The sequence below is a fragment of the Chelonia mydas genome, chromosome 1 (assembly GCF_015237465.2).
Source record: "Chelonia mydas isolate rCheMyd1 chromosome 1, rCheMyd1.pri.v2, whole genome shotgun sequence".
In the NCBI taxonomy this organism is placed as follows: domain Eukaryota; kingdom Metazoa; phylum Chordata; order Testudines; family Cheloniidae; genus Chelonia; species Chelonia mydas.
Genome location: NC_057849.1, coordinates 247,621,599 through 247,649,123, shown reverse-complemented (window position 1 = coordinate 247,649,123; position 27,525 = coordinate 247,621,599). Strand labels below are relative to the sequence as shown.

At 43.5% G+C, this 27,525-nt stretch overlaps 2 protein-coding genes across 16 annotated transcripts in view; one reads left to right on the top strand and one right to left on the bottom strand.

Annotated features, from left to right (window-relative positions):
- LOC102934814 (protein mono-ADP-ribosyltransferase PARP12) overlaps positions 1-19,772 on the top strand; it is a 35,861-nt gene extending 16,089 nt beyond the window's left edge. Inside the window, exons 5-12 of one of the 2 annotated variants that reach the window (XM_037879405.2) lie at positions 2,519-2,642; positions 4,326-4,503; positions 5,031-5,151; positions 8,786-8,882; positions 11,733-11,808; positions 14,029-14,159; positions 15,718-15,869; positions 17,187-19,772. In XM_037879405.2, coding sequence (XP_037735333.1) covers positions 2,519-2,642; positions 4,326-4,503; positions 5,031-5,151; positions 8,786-8,882; positions 11,733-11,808; positions 14,029-14,159; positions 15,718-15,869; positions 17,187-17,497 — 1,190 coding nt within the window. In that variant the 3' untranslated portion in view covers positions 17,498-19,772. Of the gene's footprint in view, positions 1-2,518; positions 2,643-4,325; positions 4,504-5,030; positions 5,152-8,785; positions 8,883-11,732; positions 11,809-14,028; positions 14,160-15,717; positions 15,870-17,145 lie in introns of both variants that reach the window. The other variant, XM_037879412.2, reaches the window with a different exon arrangement.
- Positions 19,773-23,484: 3,712 nt separating this feature from the next.
- TBXAS1 (thromboxane A synthase 1) overlaps positions 23,485-27,525 on the bottom strand; it is a 323,500-nt gene continuing 319,459 nt past the window's right edge. For 12 of the 14 annotated variants that reach the window (XM_043541631.1, XM_043541625.1, XM_043541614.1 and 9 more), the window contains 2 exons: positions 26,811-26,973; positions 23,485-26,200 (listed from right to left, as the gene is read on the bottom strand). In XM_043541631.1, the coding sequence (XP_043397566.1) occupies positions 26,126-26,200; positions 26,811-26,973 (238 nt within the window). In that variant the 3' untranslated portion in view covers positions 23,485-26,125. The remainder of the gene's footprint in view (positions 26,201-26,810; positions 26,974-27,525) is intronic. The other 2 variants (XR_005222459.2, XM_043541665.1) reach the window with 2 other exon arrangements.

Here is a 27,525-nt window from a genome sequence, read left to right as displayed (position 1 = left end):
ACATTTTGGTAGGGATATTAAACCTCAAGTTTCAGGGCTTATGCAGTCTCTAATTATATCTCATTCCTATATCTAATGTGGTGATGTGGGGATGAAGCATATTATCCCATATGTGCCTACTGCAGGGTTCTTACACCTTCCTCTGAAGCACTGGCACTGTCAGAGACTGGATACTAGATTAGATGGAATGTAGGAATTACTGTACTGATCAGATCTGTGTCCCTAAGACACTAGGATAGCCTTGCTCCCTTTCAGTACTTGAGCTTGTCTACACACTGGCACTTTACAGTGCTGCAACTTTCTTGCTCAGGGGTGTGAAATCCCCCCTGAGTGCTGTAAAGTGCCAGTGTAGACAGTGCACCAGCACTGGGAGCTACGCCTCTCATGGAGGTGGTGGTGTTTTTTTAATAGTGCTGGGAGAGCTCTCTCCCAGGGCTGGTGCTGCAACTACACAGCCATGTTAAAGTGCTGCCAGTGAAGACATGCCCCTTGTCTCTTTAAGGCTGTTTGAACTGTAATCTGACCTCAGCTTCCTCTCATTCTGAGCATCCTCCAGCTTGTCAGGGTGAAGTAGCTGTTGCTGCTGTGTGTGTGTGGTTGCATGTCTCCTTCACCTTTCATCCTTTTCCTTGCTCATGGTCTCAGCCTGCTGCCTCTCTGCTGATGGTGCCTCTTTTCATAATTTTGTGCAGTGTGGTTTCTTTGACTTCAGCTGCTGTTCAAGGTCCTCTGCCTGTTGCTCTAGAATGAAAAACAGCTTGAACTTTGTGCATACAAACTTTTTTTTGGTCTTTACTCTTCCTGGTGAGGAGTTTTATGTTAACTCAGTAGCTGTGCATATCTACACTTCTTAGTATGAGCCCTGTCTCAGTCACAAAATGCCTATATTGTCATGAGGGACAGTGGTAGCTGTCCTGCAATGGCTTGAATGTGAGTGCAGTCTGGGGCAGACTGTGCAGAAGCAGGGCACAAACCACAAACTAGTTGTGAGTTCTATACTTAGATTTCACCAACCAATTATTAAGTGTGAACTCCTCAGGCACTAAAACAGCGTTAACATAGAGTCACAGACTGTCTCCTTGGGTACTCCAATCTGTCTTGCCACCCAGGTGAGTTTTTCTTTGTGATAGGTGGTCCCTTTGAGGATACAGACTAACACGGCTGCTACTCTGAAACAATATTCAGGTTACTCCCAGTCCGAAAGGACTAGTCACTTACTCCAGGGTCAGTTTCATCAGAGAACTCAAACCAGTGACGCTTGTAGCTAATCTATAATAATTTATCTAAAGACTTATTAACTAGGAAGAGGAAATAAGAGAGTAATTTACAAAGTTAAAGCAGGTAAACATAAGTACACAAATGGATTACAATCTTAGGTTCCAAAAGATGATAGAAGCTGTTTGTAATATTCAAGCTCTGTATGTCATTTAGTGCTTCCCCAAGCTAAGCAGCTGGGGATCCCTTGCTTATGCTTAGAAATCTTGCCCTCCTAAAATCCAAACAACATAGAGATACTGTTTCTTCTTGTTAGGGACTTTTATTACTTCCTCCCCCCCAGAGTTCAAACTGATGGGATGAGTACACGCTTGGATCTCCTCTTCATTTGGTGGGGGGAGGAATGCAATTAACAGAGTCTTTGTCTGATGTTTCACAATGGCTCATTTGGTTTCAGTGGGTCTTCTTGATGGCAGGTTCTAATACCTTCTATAGAAAGCCAGAATTTTACATTAATTAATGTTTCTTTTCTGTTTGATAACTGACTGACTTACACAATTAAGTATTTGCATCGCAATCCTCTGTAATATCACCTTATAACATGGGGTGCAGATGTTGTCAGTGACATTAATACATACAAGCATTTCATAAAATCTAAACACTAAACACATTTTTATAAATCTAATACCTATTTTAAGAATATTAACACACAGGTTCCAGCATGGTATTTGTTGGTGTTCAGTTGAGAGTTAGTGGCTTTGGCAGGAGCTGGCACCTGGTCTGCCAGCATCACAGTGGTAAAGAGGACTGGACTGTTCGAACAGCATCAGCTTGGGGAGCGACAGATATTAACTCCGGGAATCTAACTGGGTCTCCCACTCTCATTGTCATTGTTAACAAGGTCACCAGTGTAATCTATTTGGTTGGAAAAAATATTTATTTAATCCATTGTGGGGATTTTAGTTCATAGTAACACATGACCTTATAGATTTAAAGCAAACACACACCCATCACCGTCACCACAATTCCATCCTTAATAGTAGCTTTTCAACACAAGCAAAGAATGCGGTGGGACTATAGCAGGGGGTCCCTCCTGGTCACAACTGAATCACTTTTGTTGGCCAGTGTATGGAAACTTGCATTGAGATGTCTGTGCTGTACCTGTTCAGTAGGTGGACGCTTTCTAGTGCTGTGTACCTGGAACCTTCACAAGCATTAGATTCCAATACACATACCCAGAAAAATCATCTTGTGTTAGGCCATAGAACTAATACAGCTTCATTTCATTTTTACCTTTTTTTAGATAAGTGTATCAGAGTTCATTTTCATTTGCCATATAGATGGCAGATCTTGGAAGGTGCCCTGTGGAAGGACTTGAAGGATATGGAGAAAATTGAAAAGGCATATTGTGACCCCAGTAATAACAGGTATAAACTGTTAGTAATTTACTAATGTTTATGGCTTTCCTTCTGAAAGTGAAATACTGATCTAGATCCTTAGCTGGCATAAATTGACACAGCTCCATTAAAGCCGATACCTAAACTGCTTCATTTTATTTAGTGAATCAATGGGATTTAGCTGATTTACACCAGCTGACGGATCTAACCCCCTGGTTGTTTGTTGTAGCCTGGGATCCATCTTGGGCGTTTATGGGTTATGCTGTAGACCTGAGTGGCTAGCTCACTTGTTTGTTGTTCTGCACTATTGCAAAAAGGGATTATTTACAATGGAGATGGTGGGAAAACTTTTGAAGAAAATAATTTAGACTAAAATATTCTTGAAAATTTGTCCTGTTTTGACTAGCTGTTGTCCTGATTCATCCCTGCCTTTATGACAGAGTGCTTCTCCTTTACCATTGAATCATATTGAGGTAGTGCATGACTCTTCTCTCATTCCGGCAAGGAGTCCTTGCAGGTAGGAGATGTGGGAGGATTAGAGCTGAGAGAGAGAGAGAGAGAGACAGCTGAAGGGCATAAGTAGCAATTGCAAAGGTGGGAATAACTTCAGAAAGCTTTGGAATTGCTATGGTAGTGCAAAGAAGATATTGGAGGAGACTCATACTAGGGATGTAAATATCATTTAAAAAGTTAAATGGTTAACCAAGGTCCCTCCGGCCAGCGCAGGGCAGCCGGGGCTGGGGTCCCTCCAGTTGGCGCGGGGCGGCCGGGGCTGAGGTCGCTCCGGCTGGCGTGGGGTGGCTAGGGCTGGGAGTTAATGGTTACGGTCAGTTAACAGTAAGCCTAATGCTAACCGGTTAACCTTTTAGATCCCCAACTCATGCCAATATATGGTATAATGTAGTGGAATATGTATATGGACCACTTACTTAAAAAGGTCTCACATTCCACCTGGTCTCGGCTTCTAATGTCTCATGGCCTGAAAAAAGAACAGCAGTGCTGCTGCTGCTAACAGCCAAGAGAGTCTCTTGCATCTGTAGTGATCATGAACTTTTGGAAGAAACTGTTGAAGTTCTGTTTCCCAAGTTGCATGTCTGCGGCTAGTGGCCACTATGCACTGGAAATAATAACGAGAGGATTGGAGCAGCTGATGAACGTATCTGTTGATTAGCCCATGCTTATGTTGGATCAAAGCCTATTCAAAGCCTGACTTAAGCTATAAGTGAAAATGAGTTTTGAGGGTCTTATCCATTAATTCATATCACAAAATCACTGCAGTATCCACAGTCTTCTGTTCCTGCTTTAGGGGGATCAAAAGACAAGAGGTGTTCCAGGTCAGAATATAAGGAATTAGAGAAGTGTATGTGACGTTTACACGTGCACATTTTATGTCTGACTCAAGAACCACTATATCATGACTCTGATCTCTATAAGATATGATTTCATATAGATTTACAATATTGTGTCTTAAACTTTGGCACCATATACAATACAAAATAATACACATGTATGGGCAGTGTAAGGGGTGAATAGTGATTGTTGTAGGAATCATAACTTTACGCTTCACCCTTGGGGGCACTTACATTACTTTGACACTGGGCATAATATTTTGCATTATTTTTATGGATCTATGACTCAGAAGTTACAAGTAGGCTCAACTGACTGATGCTAACTTTTTCTTTTTTTTTTAAACCCTTTGGCCCTCTCACACAGGTTTTCATACAGTGGCTTGCAGTATATATATTTTCAAAATATGACCTGTGGCTCTGCCAAAGTTAGGCGCCTCTCCACAGCATCATCCGTGACCAAACCCCCTCACTTCATTCTTACAACAGATTGGCTCTGGTACTGGAAGGACGAATATGGTGTGTGGCGTGAATATGGAACAGAAGTAAGTGTGTGGATGAAAGGCAGCTCCCCAACCCGATTGCATTAAATCTGTGGAAACTGTTGGAAGCTATATGGGCTGTCTTTTTTATTTTAATAGTCTGTTGATCATATTTGGGCTCAGAGGATTAGTAATGGGATATGGAGACTTTAACTTTTAGGTTCAATGGCCCAGATACAGAGCAGTCAGAAGCGACGAAGTCATTACTGACTGACGTCTGTTCAGTGCATTGTCTGAAATAGGTGCCAGGTATTTCCACCAGTTTTCATTGCTTGAAATGTAACCTTCTCTTTCCTTCAGTGTTTCTTGACATTCCAGATTAAGCAGCGCACTCTCCCGCTCCCCATTCCCATCTCCATCTTGGGAGTTGGGGAAGGTTTCTCTGTCTACCTGGTGGTGGATGGCCCTTATTTTAAAGGGCAGTAGCACACAGGCCTGTAAGACCACAGCCGCCACAGAACAGATACTTATACTTTCTCATTTTGAGAAGATTAAGAAAAATCTTTCTTCTTTTGGTTCTCACCTGACAGGATGATGATCATGATGCTTCCACAGTATACAGCAGTGACCTGGAGCACGCTTATCTAGCAAAAGAACTTCCAACGTTGCAGTTCAAAGCTGGGAGACATGAATATGAACTCAACTTTAAAGGTACGTTGGGGTTTTTTTTTTTTCTTCCTTTCAGATATGTTGTGTAAACTATGTTAATAGAGGAGAAGTTAAGATATTAATCTTACTTTGTGGTGGTCAAAGGAAAAGGGAATCCATTAAAGCTCTCAATACAAGAGCTAGGTTTCAGAGTAGCAGCAGTGTTAGTCTGTATTCGCAAAAAGAAAAGGAGTACTTGTGGCACCTTAGAGACTAACACATTTATTTGAGCATAAGCTTTTGTGAGCTACAGCTCATTTCATGGGATCCATTCAAGAGCTAGTCACCCTGAATATACTGATGTGCCTATTTGGACTGAATTTTTTTTAAATTAAAAAGCCTCCACTGCAAGATTCAGCTGATTTGTGAAAAGTTGCATTGTTTTTTGACACTAAGAGTGTGAAAGAATCATGGAAGAATCTGTAAACCAGCTTCCAACTTCCTTTTAAAAACAGGTTAACAGCTAGAAGAGGAATACTTAAGCAAAGCTTACTTTTCTTTAGCCACGAGTAAAGAAGCCTGAAAACTAGCTTAGTCTTTTCTCATGGATTTCTCATTCTGGTTATGGAAAGTAATGAGCCCTAAGGAATAGACTGCAAACCAGTTTCCAGGTTCTCTCACTACTGGTTTAAGGAGAAGAAAGCCTTTGCTTTTTTTAGTTTGTAAATCTTAAACATTATTTACATATTGCTCCCACCGCTGTTAAATCACTATTAGGCAGGCTGGGCACTTCTTAATCTCTTCCATGTGGCTCTTTCTCTGTTAATGCCACAAATGTCCTTTTAGAGCCAGCCAGCCACCCCCCAGAATTGGGCTTAAACTAAGATGATTGTTTTTTTGTTTTTGTTTTAAATCATGCATCCATTTCCTAGTTGAAGATAGGTTTGGCATAGAGTCCAGACAGTCATTACTTAGTGTTTTACCAGGAGGTTATTGTGGAACCATTGCCACAAATAATAAACTTCCCCCTCTGCTGCTTTCTCCGGGAATCTAGTTTCACGTGTGAAGTTTTATACACCTGAATCTCTCTCTTGGAGGGCAAAGGACAGAAGCCCCGGCTTCATGCTGATTCTGGTCTGTTCCAGAGGCTAGCATGACATCCAGTATAAATTAGAGCAGTCTTAAGGCCTACTCTAACTTAAAGTAGCTTTCCCACAGCCACCTACGGGCTGTTGTGTAATCCAGAAGAGCTGGAGTGTAGGTTGCTAGCAAGCAGAGTGGCCAGACCATGGCTCTGTCTGCCTGGAAAGGATGAAGTAGTGGGTTAACCATGTCAGGACTTAAAGCAGTGCTTCCAAGGTGACCAGATACTCAAACTTGAAGCTAAGACCACTAATTATCCCCTCTTATGAGAATTTACTCCCCTTCTCACCTCTTCGCCAGACCTGCTATCCATACACTTTGAGAAGCACAAACCACCTGGACTGGTCATCTGGCTCCACTCAGACTCGCTAGTACTAGGGTATGCTTGACTCTCTGCTACTGTTGCCTTCTACCCAGAAAAAGAGGCAAAAGGGAAACATGAACTTCCTACTGGAAGTTATGCTGGAACTCAGTCTATACACCTGTAAGTAGCATGGAGTTCCCATCCTGCTCTGAAGAGAGTATAAAACTCCTACCTAAACTACTTTCTGGTAACTTAATACAATGTAAACTTCACTCTGAGCTTACTCCCCAAGCTTAGCAATTCTAGGGGTTTTCCCTGCAGAGCCTCTTTTTCTCTCTCTCTCTTTCCCTGAAAGAGAGACCCCATCCCTTTTTAAAATCTGGTTGGGGATGATAGTATCCATTTGCTGGTATGACTTGACAACAGTTGCAGTACATGGTCAGGTAGCGTACAAGCCCTGGATAAGAGGATGACTCTGGAAAACCATGTATCCTTATGCAGGCACCAGAAGGAAAGTTTATCACTGTGCTGGCCCTGGACCAGCATGTGGACAAAGGGGAGGTGACTTACAGCTCCCTGTATTAGGGACAGCCAGGGCTTGGTTTGGCCCCAGGCATGGTCTAGGGTAGACCTCCGGCCTGTTCTAATTTGTGTCCCTCTGCTAATGTGGTGAGCAGAATTGCTGGATTAAAAATTCCACAGCCGCATTACCTCTTCCCTGACGTACCTCCTTTCTCTTCCTGGATTGTCTCCTGCACTCCAAAGGTGTGGGGAGGGAATTTGCAGTGTTGTCATAAAGCTTTGCTAGTTCTGGGTCTTGCATCATTAGACACTGCTTCATTCAGGAAGTGGAGGCTGAGAACTGCCAGCCAAAAAATAAAAGTTTGATCAGGATGGGAAACGCAACTGAAACTTTCTACTTTAAATAAATAAATAAAGAAAGAAAGAAAGAAAGAAATAGAATAAAAAATTGGGAACTATGACCACCCTTTTAAAAAGTCACTTTATTGTTGGTAAGCATGATGCAGAATGGTGCAGTTTTCCTTTAAGACCATTTATTAGAAAGCATCCTCATTCTTCCAAGTATCATGAGCAAGTTACTTAGCTTGTAGAGGCCATATCTGTGTATTTTTAGTGTGCTAAGAGCATCAGATGAAAGCCAGTTACCTCTGCAAGAAATTAAGCTATTGTAGGTCAGTTCCTTAGAAATACTCGAGTAACCAGTGAGGGTTGTTCCTTCAATCCAGCTCTTTATTTTTGTGAACAAATACAGACATCTTTGCCTGGACAGCCCGAATGGTCTAACGTTCTGGCTTGTTTTCCAAAAATAAGGTTTCCGTTTTTATTTTTATTTAAAAATCTAGGAGACTGGATTTTTTTGGGTTTTGTTTAGGGACAGTAAATGCGATACAAAGTGTAGACACACACAATTTAGGTCAATGCAGCTGCATTGCTCAGGGTCTGAAAAATCCACATACCTGAGAGTCATAACTGTGCTGACTTAACCCCAAGTGTAGATGCAGCTAGATTGACAGAAGAATGTTACTGTCACTCAAGGAGGTTACGTTCCTGCAGCAGTGGGGGAAAAGCCCCTTCCATCTGAGCTGTGGGGTTATGCCAGCATAACTATGCTGTTAGAGTCCCTGTAGTGAAGTCTTTCATTCCTGGGTCATTGGTTCAAATCCAGGCTACCATGTGTTGCCAGTCAATGAAAGTTGGTGGCCTGTGATGGCTGTTTGGTAGCCTATTTGAAGAGCTACTGGTCCAAGTATAGCTGTAAGGGGAGAGAAGTGTCCACATACGTTGTGGCCTTTGTTGACAGCGTTTAGGGAGAGGCTGAAACCTGAGGATGAAGAATGCATCTACCCATTCTATAGAGGTGGTTCTTCCAGGTGAAGGTTGAAGCACACGATCAGAACAGCGTGGGGACACTTCCACAACTGCTACCTATGATACATCCATTCTCTCCATAGCCCTAGAAAGTGAAGTGAAGTATCTGTCATTTCCTCTAGATTTCAGAGCAAACCTATTTAAAAAAAAAAAAATTGGAGTCAGAATTCTCCTATTTGATCTACATGGTAGACCTTGGCTCCTGTAGTCTGTGATGCAAATGGGAGTTTGCTGCATGTAGTAAGAGCGGGACATTGGCATCGTTAGGTGGCAGTCTTGGCAGAGTGTCTTAATGGAGAATTTTGCCCCAAATGTGAAGATTGTTGAAAGAGAAATTTGCTGTCTGTGCTGTGTTTTCAGCCATGAATCAGAGAAACCTTCGCTATAAGACACAGAGAGAGGTTTGCAGGAGACCCAAATTCATCTCCCCGCAAGATGTGGAAAAACGGAGAACCAGGTAAACTACAGCTACTCTACTCTGAGGTGGTGGCTACATATGTATTCATGCAGTACTATGCAGTGTCTTGCAGAGAGAGTGTGAGTACTAAGCAAAAGTAAAAAGAGTGTTTTTAAGACAATTTTTAAGAGGAATTGATACTCTTGGAGGGAAAGAGAGGAGTGTATGTGAAGTGGAAAGAGTTTTAGATATGGCTGTACCCATGGGTCCCGAACACCCTACCTGACTGAGAAGAGGCTGGATCAAGATGGAAAAAGTTGCATAAGCAGATGGGAGAGAGGTCAGTTCTTTGGGGGCAGGGTCTTTTGTTGAATATGGCTGTAAAGGACCAGGCACAATGGGGCCGTGAAATGTCTGAGACATCTAGGCACTACTGCACTATAAATGTTAATTATAATAATAGTGAGGTAGGATGGAATGTGTCTGAAAACTGAGAGCAATTTCAGATAGAATTCAACAAATGTGAAGGTAAGTGAGGATTAATTTCTGTATGTAATAGCCCACATTTCTTTAGATAGCTCTCTCTCTCTATAGTACTTGGTGCCTATAAAACACACAAAATAAACCTTTGAGTCATTGGTAACAGAAACAGCCTTTCTCACTGTTACTTAAGTATCTGTGTCCAGTCCCAACTAAAACTAGTATGGCAGTGTTTTAAAGCTAGGGCTATGGGGGGGAAATAATTATCCAGCTGAGTGGGTGGTTTTTTGTTCACACCTTCTAGTTAGACTCTAAATAGAGTCATTCATTGCTGGAGTCAATTGATAATCTGGCAAGCATAGGCCACAAGGAGCTGGTAGGAAGGGGCAGAGCCCATCAGCAGGATTCAGGTCAGTGACTTGATGGGAAGCTCAGTATCCCTTTTCACCAGGGCTGCTTTTTTTTATTTAAAACCTAATTGGTTGGTTAACACAGTTTCAGACTTTGTTTTGCTAGTCTAAACAAGCCAAGCTCTTTTAGTGTTCTGTTTGTAAGACAGGTTCTCTATTCCCCTAGTAGCCCTGTTTTATACCTGATCCTGTTTGAATTCATCTTTCGTGGACATGGGTGACCAGAACTGTATACAGTATTCCAGTTTACGAGTGCCTTGTACAATGGCATTAATACTTCTCTATCCCTACTGGAAATGCCTCGTCTGATGTATTCTAGGATCACATTCACTTTTTTTACAGCTGCATTACACTGCTGGTTTATAGTCGGCCTGGGATCAGCTAATACACCCAGATCTGTCTTATCTGTCGTTTCCAACTGATGAGCCCCCAGTTTATAGCAGAAATTCTTATTAGTCCCTAAGTGCATGACCTTCCATGCTGTACCATTAAATTTCATCCAGTTTCTATTACTTCAGTCCTCTCGGTAATCCAATTCTTCTTGTATAACATTTTGATCCTCCTCTGTTTGAAAATGCCTCCAGTTTTCTGTTGTCAGCAGATTACATTGGCACATGCCTGCTTTTTGTGCATAGGTCATTAATGAAAATATAAGTAACAGTTGTGGGTTCTGCTTAACCATTTTGAAGTTGCTGGCTTGTCTTATGCCATAAATTTGTAACTGACAATTTATGTAGCAAATTGGAATGGTCATTGCTTAAATAATGAAGTATAGTATTTGGGAGGATTAGGAACACCTGGTGCAAAAATGATGATGGGCATTTGTAACTCCTAAGGTAAAATAGTGTAGTAACTTAGCTAAACATGTTCTTTTGGGTAAATGAGTTTATGATGGTGATACATGGTTTAGTTTTTTGTAAATGAGAACTAAAGCACAGTGCATTTGTGATGCTGAAATGTTTCCTAACCACTGTGATGTATACATAATAGGTGCCCCAATCATGCTTTTGTTGCTATCAACTTCAAGCAGGATTTGAAGACAAACTTGATATTGTGGCTGTTAGGGACTAGAAAATAATGTTTTGGTATTTTGAAGCAGTACAGGAGTTCATGTCGGGGGAAGCTTATATGCTCAGCATTTCAGTCTCTTCACATAATGCTCTGATATCAGTATGAAACCCCTATCTCTAACCTGTTATCTTTGGAAATATCATATATAGAATCGCCAGAGTTGGAAGGGACCTCAGGAGGTCATCTAGTCCAACCCCCTGCTCAAAGCAGGACCAATCCCCAATTTTTGCCCCAGATCCCAAGTGGCTCCCTCAAGGATGGAACTCACAACCCTGGGTTTAGCAGGCCAATGCTCAAACCACTGAGCTATCCCTCCCCCAAATGGTCGAGTCCTGATTAGGCAGGTGGAATTGGATGTGTAATGGCAGATTGTTTATACTCAGTAGGAGGGAAACCATAAACTCTCACCTAGTGGAGACTGGGACTCAAAACTGCAGAAGGCCCAAGCAAAGTGAGCTTAATGGTAACAAAAGAGACTTAACCCCTAAATATTGGCTTTGTGTGAGAACTGATGACCTACACCAGAACTATTGGGAGTTTGAGCTCAGTTTGGTGATGCAACTCATACCAACAATTGATACTGAGTGCTTTTCTGTCATTTTATGTGCTCAGGCCCCAATTCAGCAAAGCACTTAGGCGCATACCCAACTCTAAGCATGGAAATAGTTCCCATTGAAATCAATAGGGCTCCTCTCATGCTTAAAGTTAGATATGTACCAAAGTGCTTTGATGACTTGGGGCCTCCATTCCTAATTAACTGACATGAGGTTTGGAACACTTTTGACAGGATATGTTATGCATGCTGAACTGAAGATAGTTTTGAAATGTTTGGATATATTGGGTTACCTTTTATTTATTCTAAATTAGGCAAAACTCTTTCTAATGTAATACTCTTAAATATGATTTTAAAAAACAACAACAACAACAACTCCTCTCTTGTAATATACAGTGGTGTTGAGCATTCTCAGGAAGAATCCATTCCAGCTCACTGGGACAAATCAGCTTTACCAGAATTGGGATACCAGGTACGGAGCTCTTAAGTTTTTCTGTCTGACCACATACAGCTTTCTTAAAAGGTAGGCTCTTCTTTGAGAGACTCGGCATATTCCCGCTTATGGGATTTCGCATCACTGTATGGTGATTTCTGATAGAACTTCTTCTAGCGGTATCGGCTAGAGTGTTCTCATGCCCCTCCCCTTGGCGTTGCCACATTCTGAGAGCGAGGCTTTATAAGGGGCAGAGTGCCCTCACCACCTCATTTCCTTCCAACTGCGGGCCTGGACAATGTGAACCTCTTTAGAACCAAAGCTTCTGTTGTGTTAGATAGTTAGGGTTAGTGGCCAGTTTAGTGTGTGATCTTATTTGGTTCTGTGTTATGGTGGAATTGAGGAAACAAAAGAAGCTGGGATTTAAGAGGTGCGCTTCCTGCTTGGCTGTCTTCATGGCGTCTGATGACCACGTGTGGTGCCTAGAAGAAGAACATTCACCTTTTGGGTGGATCTTAACTCCCAGAGCATGTGAGGATAGGGAGATTCGCCTGCACCTCCTTGTCCTGAAAGAAGCCCTCAAGGCCAGACCCTCTGGATCCAATCCCTCCAATCTGAGATCCATAAGGCTAGTCTTGGCCCCCGTGGTTCCCAGCAGCAAAAGACTGAAGGGTTCCAAGAAGCCGCATCCTCTGGGGTCGTATCTGGTCCCTGCAGCTCCTGTAAGGCTGTATAGGGCTGGACCGAGGGTCACATGGTCGGATACCACTGCCCCAGTTCTCATGGAAAGAATGAGCGACAGTTCGGTTACTCTTCCCAGTTCCGTACCTCATGCCATACTGCTTTCCAGCTGTTTCAGAACTCTGCAACTGCAGGAATGGAGTTGGCTTCAATGTCCACTACCGGTTCCAGGAAGATGAATTTCATCAGTCTGTCATAACCGGAGTCGTCAGTGCCTTCAGTTACAGCCGTTGTAACACCAAAGGAAATGAGGCACAAGAGCAAAGCAGCCACTGTTAGCAGTGCTGATTTCTTTTCATCAGAGCTGTCTGAATCTGATGGATCAGTCAAAGGTTCTGTGTCCGTGATACTGATAGGGGGGTGCTGTAAAAGTGCTGTAGCTGACGCTGCTAGAAGAAGGTTCTACTGCAAGGCACCGTGTGGTGGTGGTGCATTATTTCATGTGTGTGAATATGCAGAGCTATCTTGAGCTCCTGTTACAGGTAACCAACCTTCATTTCAGTGTTGCATGTTCCCTTGTAGATGACCATCCCTTACATGATGTACTTACTATATTAGTAATTGCAATCTTGTACCTGCTATCACACTGACATGGGCAAAGGTGGATCTTTGTACCTGCAAGCGCTTTGCTGAAGTCAGTGGGGCTCGATAGGCGTGCAAGGGCTCACTTGTGCATCCCTTATTGCTCAGGGCTTTGGCCTAATCAAGAAGCAGTGACTATATTAACCTAGAGACAACAGCTGGTTAACGTCCCGCAATCAAAGAGGGGAGGCAGACCCACAAGGCTTTTCAGTGCCTTTATTTTATTTGGTTCTGCTGTCTTCTTTTTCCATTTGGTTGTGGTCCAAGGGCTCATGCATTCTTGGGCACTGGCACTAAATTCAGCAATACAAGATAGCCGTGGGTGGTGAGGCAAACTTATTTTACTTCTGATCTTGGGTGGAGCAGGTGGGAGTGCAGCATTTTGTTTTCACCGTAGGGTGTACTGGCAGGCGATGATAGGCACGTTGTTCCTAAGGCAGGACATTAAAGATGATCTAAAGAGGGGGGGAAGGTTGGGCTTTTTGTTCCTGATTATGAAGCCAAGCAATGGAGAGGAGGAGGTAGTTTCTTAAATTGTGTAGGGGTTTTTGTCTTGCTTTTAAACATCTATTTAGTAGAGTAGAGGGAAATTTTTCACATTTCAAAAATTTGAAATAAAAAAGGAAAAATGTTGACAAATGTTTTGTGACTTCCTCCTCCCCCAGCTCTATTTGGCTACTGTGATTGACATATTGGAGAAAGAAAGTTTTTTGTTGAATCTTCAACTCACAATATTCCCCCACTCAACAAACCCTCAACAAATCTTCCAATAAAAGTAGGAAGGCTCAAGCTGATTTCATGGTGTTTCTAAGGTAAAATACAAGCAGGAACCACTCTCCCCTGACCCGCATTCAGGACTTGAGCAGTAATAATGTGGTGGTTTATGATGGCTCTGTAAAAGATAGGAGATCGGTTTATATATATTTTCTTTCACAGCTGATCAAACTTCTCAGCTCGTCTGACGAATACAAGAAGGTCCAGGCTGACTTTCAGCGCACAATGCCCAAAACAGTCATTCAAGAGATTCAGAGAATTCAGAACCCGACTCTTTGGAAAGTGTATCAGTGGTATGTGTAAAACGTTGCTCTGGTATATTTTCATGGTGTTAGTACGTGCTGCTGTTGGTTATGTTCAGAGTCCTGTGTGAGAAGCCAGTATGCAGCCATGCAAACTGCTGCACAGCTGCTTTTTAGAACTTGCTTGACCACTGCTTAGCTGAGATCTGCAGCTGGCTGAGGCAGAACTCAGGCAAGATGGCGGCTATTCAGAGCCCTCTGTGGGAGTAGCCCATCTCCCTGAGATACTGCTTGCAGATGGGGAGAGGCATTATCTCCCATGAGTTGCATTTCACAAGAACTGAAGTTTGGCAGCCAGTGAAGGAGCTCTGCAAGTGCAGATGACAGGAGTGTGATGGGAGGCACTATTTGTCAAGCTGGGCCACCCCTTTGGCCCAGGGCAGGGCTGGTACACCCCATCACCCAGTTGTCGGGCTTCCCTGTTAGATAAGGTAATTGCAGTGTGGTGGGCTCTGGACCCTGGGCAGGGCTGAGCGAGCAAACAGTCAGTAGCCCGTGAGACTCCTGGCTGGGGCAGGCAGTTGCAGTTGGGATTCTGGCCCTCTGGGCAGGGCAGAACAGCAATCAGCCTGCAGCCCCTGGGCGGGACAGGACAAAGAGTCGTAGTCCCTGAGCCTCTGGACCGGGACCGAGAGCAAACGGCAGCCACGCCTACTGGTCTGTGTGGCGTGGTAGGGGAACTCAGTCCCTCCCACTCCACCGGGTTCTGACCCAGGGCCCTATGAAGCTGGGGACTTCCCCGCTAAGGGTTTTGGCATCAGCTTCTACTACATCCCCTGGGTCACTTCCTACCACAAATTGCATCCCAGGCATCTCCTCAGCTGGTGGCGGCTTGGCATCCCCATCAACCTCCACAGTTGGCAAGTTGCCCGCAGCATAATCTGGGTCCATGGGCTCTGCAGTTTGGACCGTCACTGGCCCCTCTGGAGGAGCCTGCAGTACACCTCCCTCTTCCTCCACAGCCAGCGCTGACTGAGCTGGGCTGCCTCCTGTTATCTGGCTCTTCCACTTGCAGCATGTGCAGCAGGGGAAAGAGGGCGTGGCCTCCTGGGCCCACAGTGATTGGTCCGTCCCAGTTGGCCCAGTGCAGGGTTGGTACACCCCGTCATACAGAACTTCCACAGTTCTAGTTTAGGGAATTTCTGCAAGTGTTCAGAATGACTTCAAACTCCCCTCTGACTAGGCTTTCCGTCAGTAAGGTGTACATGGGATATTCCACCTCCCAGCCCCCCACAAGATATTTATCCAACTAGCTGGGAAGGAAGACTAATGTTTCTATTCTTGGCTACAGTTAGAGCCTTATAAATTCTTACTCAGGTATATTTGAGTACATGGTGCATCTCGCTTCTGTTTCTGTTTAAAGCAGGCCTTTTTTAAGCATACTTTTGTGCAATTACTCAATTTTTAAAAAGTATTAAAATATTTTGCAAAATCTGAGCCCTCTGTAACACTCATCACAAATAATCTGAGTGCCTGCCTCATTGGAACCTGTTTGGCTAAAATAATCTGGCTCTGCACTGTGGAATTTTGACGGTGCTTTTTATTACAGGCAGAAAGAGCAAATGCTGAAGACTAATGGAGGAAAAGATGTGTGTGAAAGACTCTTATTTCATGGGACCAGTAAAAAGCATATTGATGCCATCTGCCAGCAGAACTTTGACTGGAGAATCTGTGGTCTTCATGGGACAGCTTATGGCAAAGGTAGTTCTCGAGCTTGTGCTCTGCTAACCTTGATTTAGAGAAAACTTTCTCTAGCCCAGCAGTAGTTTGAACTGGAGAATGGCAGAGGGAAGAGGCATTCACCTGAGCTAGGTGTTACCTGAATGCCTAAATGGGTAGTGTTAATGTTAACCACTTCATGTGGCAATGTAACAAACACACTCAGCAGGAGCTTAGGCACTTCTATAGACCTTGGCCTATGTGCTCCACACTTCCGTGTAAACCCACTTGTTTGTGTGGAAAGAAGAGGGGACAGGAATGCTTCCAGTCAACATATGTCACCCACCCAAATTTAAGGTATGAATTTTTAACAGTGAGCGTCATTAATTATTGGAACAACTTCCCTAGGGGTTTGATGGAGTCTCCATCACTGGCAATGTTTAAATCAAGATTGGATGTGTTTTTTCTAAAATATCTGCTTTAGGAATTATTGTGGGGAAGTTCTATGCCCTATGTCGTACGTGAGGTCAGACTATACCAGAGGTCTGCAAACTGTGGGGGGGTGCCGCACAAGCGGGGGTGCGGAGTAATGTTTGGGGGGGTGTGTCTGGGTGTGGGCCAGCCCCCACAGGGGGAAGGGAGGGAGTGCCAGCCAGCTCTTTTCCTGGCTCTGGCAGCCATCCCCAGCCGAGGTACCACTCTTGGCCCTACCCCCAGCTGTGGCCCCAGTCTTGGCCCCCTTACGCCTGTCTGTGTTCCTCCCCCCTGGAGCTGCGGCTTGTCTTCTCTGAACCCCAAGAGGAAGTGGTATTTAGTTGGTCTCTGATGCCATGCAAGTAAACTACACTCTGCTTCAGTATTCCTTCCATCCCTGGAAAATGATACAGTACCTGCCACTGCCCTATTTACAGCAAAGGATCCACATATCAAGTGAAACAGAATCAGCTTTAATTTTTTAAACATTTAATCTATCGTTCCAGAGTTTATTCACCCAGTGGTTGCTTATGATGATTAGAACATTTTGGAAGGAAAGATACTTCAATTTCAAGCTTCCAAAAAGTTACTATAAGCTTTGTGTGTGTGTGTGGTGGGATGGGTGTGGGGGCAAATAGCATACTCTCAGAAAGAGAAATTAGAAAATAAAAAACCACTAGTAATATCTAACATGTTTTGTGAAAAATCAAATTATGGTAATACCTAACGATAAATTATGCTGGAAAGGATGCCCAACACACATGAAATTATTTACGAATCTCTCACCAGCTTCTGATTGATTCTCTCAGTAAAGATTAGGGGTTTTTTTCTCGGTGTATTCCAGGAAGCCAGCAATCTTACCAACTTGATCTTTGTCTACTGCAGGAAGCTACTTTGCAAGGGATGCATCGTACTCTGATAACTATAGCAAGACGTCCTCAAACATCAAGACCATGTTTCTGGCTCGGGTCTTGGTGGGGGACTTTACCCTTGGTAGCTCTTCCTATCTTCGTCCTCCCGCCAAGGACAGCGGAAACAATTTCTATGACAGCTGCGTGAATAGCCTTTCGAATCCGTCTATCTTCGTCATCTTTGAGAAACATCAGATTTATCCTGAGTATCTGATCGAATACATGGACCAGGCGGTGGCAGCTGCTCTGTCAATGGCTTCACATGCAGCTTATTTTCGGAATTGACTTAACTGAGGAGAGTTTTTTGTGTACATTTTCTACACGTGTAGCCTGTCCACCCTCTCCTTGTAACAGTAAGCAGGGCTGAGTATCTTAAGAAATTTTAGAAAAGACATAGTATTTTTATGAGTTTCTAAAATCCAGTCTTTATTCCTAAGTTTCTCTAGTGGGGCTAACTTGTTTTTCCCACTGTTAGTCTATTCTGGGGGATTTAATAAATCCAATAGATGTTCATATCATTCTTGCACTGTGAGATGAAGTAATAGAAAAGCAGGTGGTTGCGATGTCATATGAAATGCTTAAAAAAAAAAAGGAATTATGTCTTCATTAGTTCTCCCCTAGTGAAGTTAGCTGTGAAACTAGTTTGCCAGACAGAATCTGCACAAGGCTTCTTGTGGGCAAGTAATTTTTGTAATAGTTCCCTGGGGACTGTTGCACACATGGCCCTCCTGTGGATCACTGCTACCACATCAGGGTGACCTACATCCCTCTACTTGCCAAGGGTTTCTCCTCCTCATACCTCAGGCCTGCTAAGCCCCAAATGTGGGTTACAAATAAAATAACGCAGGAAGCTTTAAATCTGTGAAGTTACATGAGTTTGACTCAGGCTTTGTGGTGATTTGGTTGGAACAGCGGCAAGCGTAGGTGTGTAAGATGGGACACCGGAGCAGTTGCTGTGTGTTCTTTCTCCTCTCCAGCAGAACTACTTCAGGCAAAACACCTAAGAACTTCTCTTTCTTACGCTTTTCTCTTTTAGACTTGCCTGTAGGATTGATGTTTTTCTGACATGGTGTGAGAGATGTGGCTGCTGCAGCTTTCTGCTCTTATCTGTTCCTAGTTGTCAGAGGTGGTATAGAGATACACATTTGCATTTTTTTAAAAGCATGATTCTTCTTTAAGAATCAGTGTGGGGATCATGTTTATTGTCTCTGTAGCTCCAGGTTAAAAGAGTTTTCACAAGGCTGTTTTTCCTTGCTGTCAGCCCTGCAAACTCAACTTGGGGATCTAAGCATTGAGTGAGGTTCTTTCCTCCTCCTCCATCAATGCCAGTAATAAAGGTTCCATAGGTCATGTCGTTTGCCTTCAGTGACATCTGTGCAAACCCACTATATTCTGTGGGGGCTATACAGGTTTAAGTGATTGGTCCTGTAATTGGAATATAGAAAACAATTTTGTTGATGTATCAGAAAGGATAGAATCTAGTTCACTATTTGTCTTGGCTCTGTTCATTCCTGTATGTTAACAAGAGTCAAAAGCAATCAAAACTCTGACACTGAAATCAGCTTTCTAGTTCTTATAGATGCAAGGAACAGATAGGCTGAGTAAATGTGCCATTTCACATACAGTAGTTGCATTTCAGAATAGAACTGCACTTCTGAGCTTTCCTCGCTTCTGGGAGGCTTTCCCCTTCCACCTGTTAACTAACGTGTGAATGAAAAGTTAAGCCTAGAGTTTTAATATGTTCCCTTCCAGGGTGTATTTATGTGCAGGGTAAAGCTCTGTCCAAAAGCCTGCTGCAATATGGGAAAGCAGAAGAAACTTCAAAATCCTAATAATGCCTCTGATTATCACTAGTTACTTACACTGCATGGATCTCTTCTGACTTCTCTACCTATCTTCTGGTAAAGATTGGAAGCAAGTGCTAAAGCTGGAAGCGTAGTAAGGACTGATTAAAGGTTGCCCATCCTTGAACGTCAATAAGACTGTCCGTATGTACACAAAATAAACTATAGTGCCTAATGTTCTGCTGTGAACAGCTGAGCTACTTAGTTATGTAATGACGCTGCTGCAACTAACAAATGAATGCGTTAACTAGAGAGCTGTGACAATTCTGGATGAACCACTAAAGCTTTCACTGTCCGTACATGTTTGTCCTGGTAAGGGAAGGTATAATATGACTTTTATTGGTACCTGGAAATGTAAGCAGCTGTATACTTCTCATTTACAATCATGATATTGGTGACTGAAGCTTAACATTTGCATTGCTTGGAGAGAGGAGACTACTACTCAGGATCCTCACTCTCCTTTGTAATGGCTGGGAATGGTGGGCTTACAGCAGCTGTCTTTCAGTTACAGTAAATGTATTGGCTAGTCATATATTCTAAGTGCCTATGAGGAACAAATGTCTAACTGGAAGCAATCGGTAGCCCTTGTTCTCGATGTTTTTAATATTTGAAATTAAATCTTCTTCTTCCCAGCCGTATGTATGCTACCTTCAGTGGCAATATGCATGGCTCCTCTTTTTTTAATGCCAATTAAAATATTTTGAACTGAAAACTGATTAAGGTTTGAGTCAAATAGTGGCCTCTTTGTATCCTCTAACCCTCTTTAATGTTTCTACCTAGGTGGATCCTTGTTTCTTACTGTGGTAAGTAGCAACAAAAGATTCACACTGAATGTCTTTCATGCAAAGCAGAACAGTTTTTATTGTAAGTTTTCAGAGGCTGAGGAAGCTTCTCCCTCCACCCCGGGGAAAAACAGGCTTTGTTGCTTTTTTCATCTCGGGTACTGCAAATAGCAGCACGAATTGCACTTTTGGGTTCTAGTGAACTTTCATGTTCAAGTTCTTACAAACTAAGGGAGCCTGTAGTGTTCTCTATGTTTACAGTGCAGTTGGAAATTATTGGCTTTTCAAAAAAGGTACCTCATATGAAACCTAAATTATATGCAAACTTATGTTGACTGTCTCAAGCGATAGCCGTAGCTCTTGAGTGTTTGGAACATGCGTGAGTGGTGTTCTAGAGTGGGATAATAGAGAGGTTGGGTTACATGGATTTCTGCCACCAGCCCTGCCCTGTGAAGGCATATGGAGGGTGGGCTGAAAGGAAAACTGGCTTGACAGTAATGCAGTCTGCAGCACAGTAGGGTGCCTCAGCATTTTATGACCAACCTGTTGTCTATATCATGGAAACTGAGTCTACCCGTTGACTTAGTATTTCAGGCTTGCAGTGATATTCAGCTTCTGCCTTGATTTATAGGGCTTTGATAACAGCCATATCTTAGCTGTAAGCGAAGAATCATGTGGGGAGTGACAGGAGAGGTGTGAGCATTTCATCTTATGTTATTGCCAAGTCTGATACCTGCAGCCAGGGCCTGATCTGAGGGCTGAGTGAAGGCCAGCTCTGTTTATACATGAGAGGGAGGCACCTCTGTCTGTGTGGTGTAGAGTTTTGTGAACGTGTGGATTAGAAGTGGGGACTTTTAAGAAAAGATTTCCAGAGGAGGCGGTCAGACTCTCACGCAAGGCAGGACCTAGAAGCATGGACACAGGGCCACCTTAAGGAGAGGACATCAGCAATTGTGAAAGTGGAGGTAACGGGAGACCTCTGTGGCTCAAGTTAAAGTACTTTATTTCGGGAGGAAGGTCAGGGAAATTTGGAGGTTAGTCAGCTGTTAGGGGGTAGTTAATTAACCATTGGATCAGTGCATGTCATAGAAAATGAACAGTAAATAGGTCAGGCCTCTTGTTCAAAAGTGCCTTGAATGATTTCCAGATGCCTTCTCCATTTTTAAGTGAGTATTGCTGTGGGAGTCAGCTCAGTTTTAAAGATACTAACAATAGAGGAAATCTTGCCAACTGCTTGAATAGGGGGTGGCAAACTGCAGCCAGGCAGAGAGCAAGCATCTCTGAGATCCAACTTGATGTCTGTCTAAAAAAAATTAGCTTGTTTCCTGTTGCCGGCTGCATAACTTTCCTCAATAACAAGGGATGAGAGATTCAGCTTTATGAGTTGACCTCTAACCCTTCCAATACAGGTGCTATTATTAAGGCCCAGGGAACAATAAATATACGCTAAACAAATCAGCATCTATGGTAAAGTTCTGGTGGAAATTCCATTTTACTCATAGAATAGAAAGCAGAAAATGTATATAAAATATTTATTTTGTGAAGTGACTTTCTACTATGCTGCAGAATATTCCTTAAAGTAGATAAAATTTCACATGTAATCCAGAGTAATAGTAATTCCCCCTCCCGAAAAGTGCTTTGTGAACTACTACGTTGGCAAGGTTCTCTATCCCAATACAGTTATATAAAAATACACTTTTAAAGTGACAGCTTTTAGCATTGATTGCAAAATGTGAATTCCCTGAAGATGTTTCATTGTTAGTCTTTGCTTTCTGTCATCTGTCTGCAAGTGACTAGGACCTGTTCTATAGTAGTCACATGTAATTTTAAAACAAACCTGCAGCCTGTCAGATGTTTTAATCTAGTCCTCGAGCTCCAACCGGAGACCGGGGTCGAGGTCTTGCCCCACTCCATGCATGATGTGGCTCCATGTGGCTCCTGGAAGCAGTGGTATGTCCCCAGTCTGGCTCCTACCTGTAGGGGCAGCCAGGGGGCTCCACACGCTGCTCCTGTCCCAAGTGCTGCCCCCACAGCTCCTATTGGCCAGGAACCACTGCCAGGGGAAGCTGTGGGTGTGGCGCCTGCAGACAGGGCAGCACGCAGAGCCGCCTGGCTGCGCCTCCTTGTTGGAGCTGGAGCGGTGGACATGCCGCTGCTTCCTGAAGCTGCTTGAGGTAAGCGCTGCTCGGAGCCTGCTCCCTGACCTCCTCCTGCACTCCAGCCCTGATTCCCCCACCCACCCTCCAAACCCCTTGATCCCAGCCCGGAGCACTCCAAGCCCCTCATCCCCAGCCAGAACCCGCACCCCAACTTCATGAGCATTCATGGTCCACCGTCCAAAGCGTTTGCCCACCCCTGCTCTAGCAACATGGGAAGCCCCTGCCTCCTGAAGTTCTACCTGCTTCCACAGCAGCAGCCAGTGCAGCTGGGGGGCTTCTCTGCTGTGGCACCGTGAGGAAAAGTTCCAAACTACTTCAAATTTCTAACAAATCAGCTCAACAACATGTCCAATTGCAGTTATGTCCCAGCAACGGGTGCACCTGCAGGCTTTGGCAGCCAAGAAGCTGTTTCTCTGCTTCTCCTCCTCTTATCGTGTGTCTTGATAGGAAGCTCAGCTTTAGGGGCAGGCTGCTGTTTTCCCCTCATCCCCTTTTCCAGAAAAGTGGCAGACGGGATTGGAAAAGCTGCCTTGAGGGAATGACAGCTTCCTGTATCTCATCTCTGTGAGGAGAGGGAGCAACATCAGAAGGGCAGCTTGAAGTGTCATTTATTATCCCTTTTCAGACCCTCAGGGCATAGTTTGATGGCAAAGATGAGCTCATCTCCCCACCCTGTTTCATCAGTTATGATGCAGAACTCTACAAGGACAGCGGTGGAGTGAGGCTCATTAAGTGCTGTTGTATAATGAAGTTAGGGGTTGGCAGGCCAGCAACTACCATTTAAAAGGAAGCAGTGGGGTGCAGGACTCTTCATTTGTCCTGAAGCATCCTCTCTCCCTCTGAACCTTCTGGTTGCCATACTAGTCCAAAGCCACCGACTGCCTCCAAACAGAATTAACAAAACGGTGGCTAACTTTCAGATTCAGAATTCTGGCTTAACCTGCATCTGTGGGGAAAAACTGGCTACCTCAAATGGACAAGTCACTACAGTTGGCACTTACTTCCTTTGCAATCAGCCCTGTATTCAGGGATGGGCAAGCTGGTATTAACATAGTAGCTGAAAAGTCTTGCAAGACAGTCACTGTATTGTTAGTTAAGCCACTAACCTGCATTTGAGTGGCAATATACATATCAGTTATAAGTTTCTGACAACTCAAGTCCCTTCAGTGATGCCTGTTTCCATGCCTTAGAACTCAGTGCACCATATCAGTTATGCTGATCTGTTTTCTTACAATAATTTTTAAATTCCAGTGGACATGTTGTGGTAGCTCCAGTTCCTTGGATAAATATGGCAATAAATAGATGATCTGGTAAAGTGTATAACTAAGAGGGTTTAGGCTCTAAAGTGTGTGTTTAAAAATAAAGAAAGGGAGGACCTACAGTCCACAGGTCGGGGGGAGGAGGGGAAGCAGGAGAACACTGTTGGAAGAAAACTTGGAGGCTGACTTTCTGATGTAGATAGCAAGAACACAGTAAAGGACAAACACTTTTTCTTTAAGACAAATGGATGGGAAAAATCTTTAATGAGACTACCCTATACTATTCCAGTTCACAGGTATAATTTAGAATCACAACCACAAATAATATGCTATTGAAAAAGTTGAGGCAAACTTGTGCATAGAGGTGCATGCTGCACCTTTTTAGATTAGACCACTAATTCAATATCTCATTTCATAGGCACATTGAGTCATTTAAACTCCGGCATGGCAAGGCTGGAGTATGGATGGAGCATTAACTATCAGGCCTATAATCCACAGTTACTACGCTAGAACTCAAGTGAGAAGAAAATCCCATCACAGAAATAAACACAAGCCTTGGTAAGGAAGATGAGAGCATGACTTTTAAAAGTGTGGTCACAATGACCGGCAAGAGGTGAAAGCAGCATGCGCCAATCACACCAGTCTCAACGTGCCACATGCAAGCAAGAAACTGTAGATGGGAATCATGGGGCAGCAGCAGTCTTCTAATCGAGCGCCTTACTCAATATCATTTGTACCGCAGCTGCAGAGAAGTATATCGCAGCTGGTTTTGTGTGTACCATGCACGAGCGCTGGTGTTTCCTGTAGCATAGCTTTAGAAAAGAAGTGTGACTGGTTCAGCTGAGGCCCAAAGAGCGTCAGGGTGGCTCTCCCTCCCTCCCAACTAGCAACAGATGTTCTTTTTTAAAGGGCAGTCTGAGGTTACGTTTTATCAAAAGCTCACTGGGCTTTTTTAAAGTACTCAGGAGTGCTCAGCTGGCTGGAACGTCAGGAAAATTTAATTTCACAGGGGAGGAAATAACCTATTTTTGGCAAAACGAATAAACTTCACCAACCTCCTCCTTTCTTCTTGTTCATGATCTCAGCCCACAGTGGAAACCAAAGTAGGGCCCTATGTTTAAAGAAAATAATATACATCTCCCCCGAACACTTGGAAGGCTGCCTCTTACCACCCCACTCTCCAACTGAGACCTGCCTTCTTCAGTGGATAGAACTTCCTGTAGTGATCCGTAATGTCATCGGTGCTGCTAGTCTGCCTGGGAAGGGACCACTGCCCACATCCTCAAAGGTGTTTAGGCTCGTTGACTTCGATTGAAATCAGTGGAATATCTTTGAGGATCTGGGCCACAGTTCCTTGAGGCTTAAGAAGCAGTAGAAGCTGCTGGGAATTCTAAACATGCTGCAGCTGTAATGGTCAGTGTCCCAGTGTGAAGGATGCTCAGTGACACTCCACTAGCCCACATAGGACCCAGGGGCCTGCAACAGGGACACACACAAAAACTTGGGCCTATGACAACTTTCTTCCTTTTTCTCAATTTTCCACCTAGGGTTGGGTATGGAGTAAACTTTCTGCCTCTATCTAGGTATCATGCGGCCCCCAAAACTGTAGTTTGAGCCTCTGCTGGGGTGGACCAGGATGCAGCGGAAGAGACTGTTTGCTCCATGTGTGCAAATATGGAAAAATTCCAAACATGGAAAAATTTGCTTTTAGCTACTGCAGATGCTGTGGGCAAACGGTCCTGAAGAATCAAATCAATGCTGCTTTGACTGTGAAGACATGCAGGCAGCCGCTGGGCCTAGCATTCACCCACATTCTTTCCCTATGTGGGTTGAGTGAGGCACAAGTTGGTGAAGTGACTAGTGTAGCTATTGGAACTGGTTTTCCTGGCTCCCAATCCTTGACTTTAAGCACTAGCAATTGCAGCCTCCTTCATTTCCTCTGACCAAGTATAGTGCCAACTGAAATGCATAGAAAGGAAAAGCGTCATGCCATGCTGGGAAAGCTCCTGCTGTGCCACCATCTTCAAGTCAACCCTAAAATTCCCCGAGTTCTCCTAAACACTTTAAACTTGTATATTCCAAGGTTCGCTAAATACTATTCAGTAACAGACAAAACTTAATAGCAGTCTACAACATTCTTTGGTCTGGTCCTGCTTATAGGAACTTAAGTGCTGTACAGACATTTGCCATTATTTTAAAATCCACTGTAACAAAAGTTAGAGGATAATACGAGCACATTTCATCCAAATGTCTCAGAGCGCTTTACAAAAGGTGAGTAAGCATTATCTTCATTTGACAGGTACCGTGAGGTTAGGCTGTCTCCTCAAGATCGGTCAACTGCAGAGTTCGGCGTAGGATCCAGGTGTCCTGATTCCTAGTCCTTGCTGTTACCACCACACGTTGCCTTTCCGAGTTTGAGACTCGGATTTAAAGGTCTGTTGTTAAAACGTGTTAGCTAACAAGTGATCGTTCAACATCTTATAAAAATCTACCGAAGGTGAGGAAGTGCAGACTGCTAAGATTGGAGCCTGGACAAACTCCCATGTAGATAAGTAAAATGAAGTGGGCCCTGTTACGACCACTAAGGCTGATGAAAAGTGGGATGCTTTTTCAGAGACTATTCACAGTCATGGGCTTGGGTAAAACTTTCCAAAGTACTTAAGTCCCATTTTCAAAAGTGACTTAGGAGCCTGAGTTTCATTGAAAATCAGCAGGATTTTGGACCACACATTTAAAGTCCAATTGACTTTCAATAAGATTTAGGCTCCCAAGTCACTTAAGTACTTTTGAAAATGTTACCCCCAATCTATCAGCGAGCCACTGAACAATGGATCACTTCCTTGGAGGCTTTCAGAATGGGGTTTTTGCTCTATCTAGGTACTATCTTAACATAGACTCCGTTTTTTGGTGCTAATGACGACACAGATGTCAACTGCAAAGGAATCTGAAAAAGAGAAAATAAATTACATATTTTATACGCTTACTCTCTTTCACACAGTGTGTGTGCGCGGTGCATGCGTGTAAAAGTTTCACAAGTACAAACTGATGTTTTCAGTTTCCTTTATGAGATTAACTCATACAGACGTCATGGAAGTTGTAAAATGTCCATTTTATAGCCAGTTGTTGGCAGTATAATGGTAAAAATAATTTTTTTTTTTTAGGTTAGGCAGTGGATGCCCAGGTATCTTACAAATCTAAATAAAATAAACTGCCGTAAGCTCTAGACCTGCTAAATATACAGTAGGTGCAAACACAGAAGTACCAACGTACTCTGATAAACACACTGGTGTAAATTGACATAGACTATTTACACCAGCAGAGGATCTGGGCTGTAGGCTCTATGGTTTATAGAAGTTTGTTTTATTTACTAAATGACAATTATATTTTGATTAAAGTAATGTGATTCAGCACTGCTGCCACTTTTATTATACACATATGCCTGTTAGTTTTTTTGCATGACTGCACTATGACACATCACCGGCCGCCTATAGAGCAGTCTGTCAGTTCCCAAGAGAGTTGACAGGTGTCGTCCATAAGTTTCCACATATACAAACCTGGGTCTCGGGACTGGTTTCAAATTTGAACTTCTGCAAGATCCGCAGCAGGGTCATCTTTATCTCCAGCAAAGCCATCCTCATGCCAATGCAGCTGCGAGGTCCTGCTCCAAACGGGAGGTATGTGAAGGGATGCTGCTGCAGTTTGGCCTCTGCTGTGAACCTGCAAGGTGGGCAAATTGGAAACCAGCTCAAGAAACAGTTTTCATACTGATGTGATTTTTCTGCTTACATCTTGAGAAAGCTGGATTTAAATTGGTCTCAGTAAACAATTCTCAAGGGGACTGTTAGCAAATTCTGCTCTAAACTAAAACGTCCTTTGTCAATGAGTAGTTCTCCCAGCAGGACAAACAGACTTTCTTTGTCATTTTTCAAAGTCTGTCTTTAATGAACTGCCCTCACGAAACACTCATTATCTGAGGAAACTACGGAACACTAATTCGGGGGTTATAGCAACCCAGACCCTATGCATAAACTAACGGCGAAACTACTGCCTGCATATGCCAAGAACAAACTAATGAACTCTGATCTAGAATGAGCAAGAATGCTGCCCCTGCATTGCAAAAGCAATGTAAATTGGTGGAGCCTGCCTGGGATTCTCTTCAGGACGGACAATGAGAAAAACAGGAATATGAAAGCAGGGATCTGATTGGCTGGGGAAGAAGGCTCTTATTGCACAGATGTATCCCACTGTTTTATGTGTGCTCCATCCATA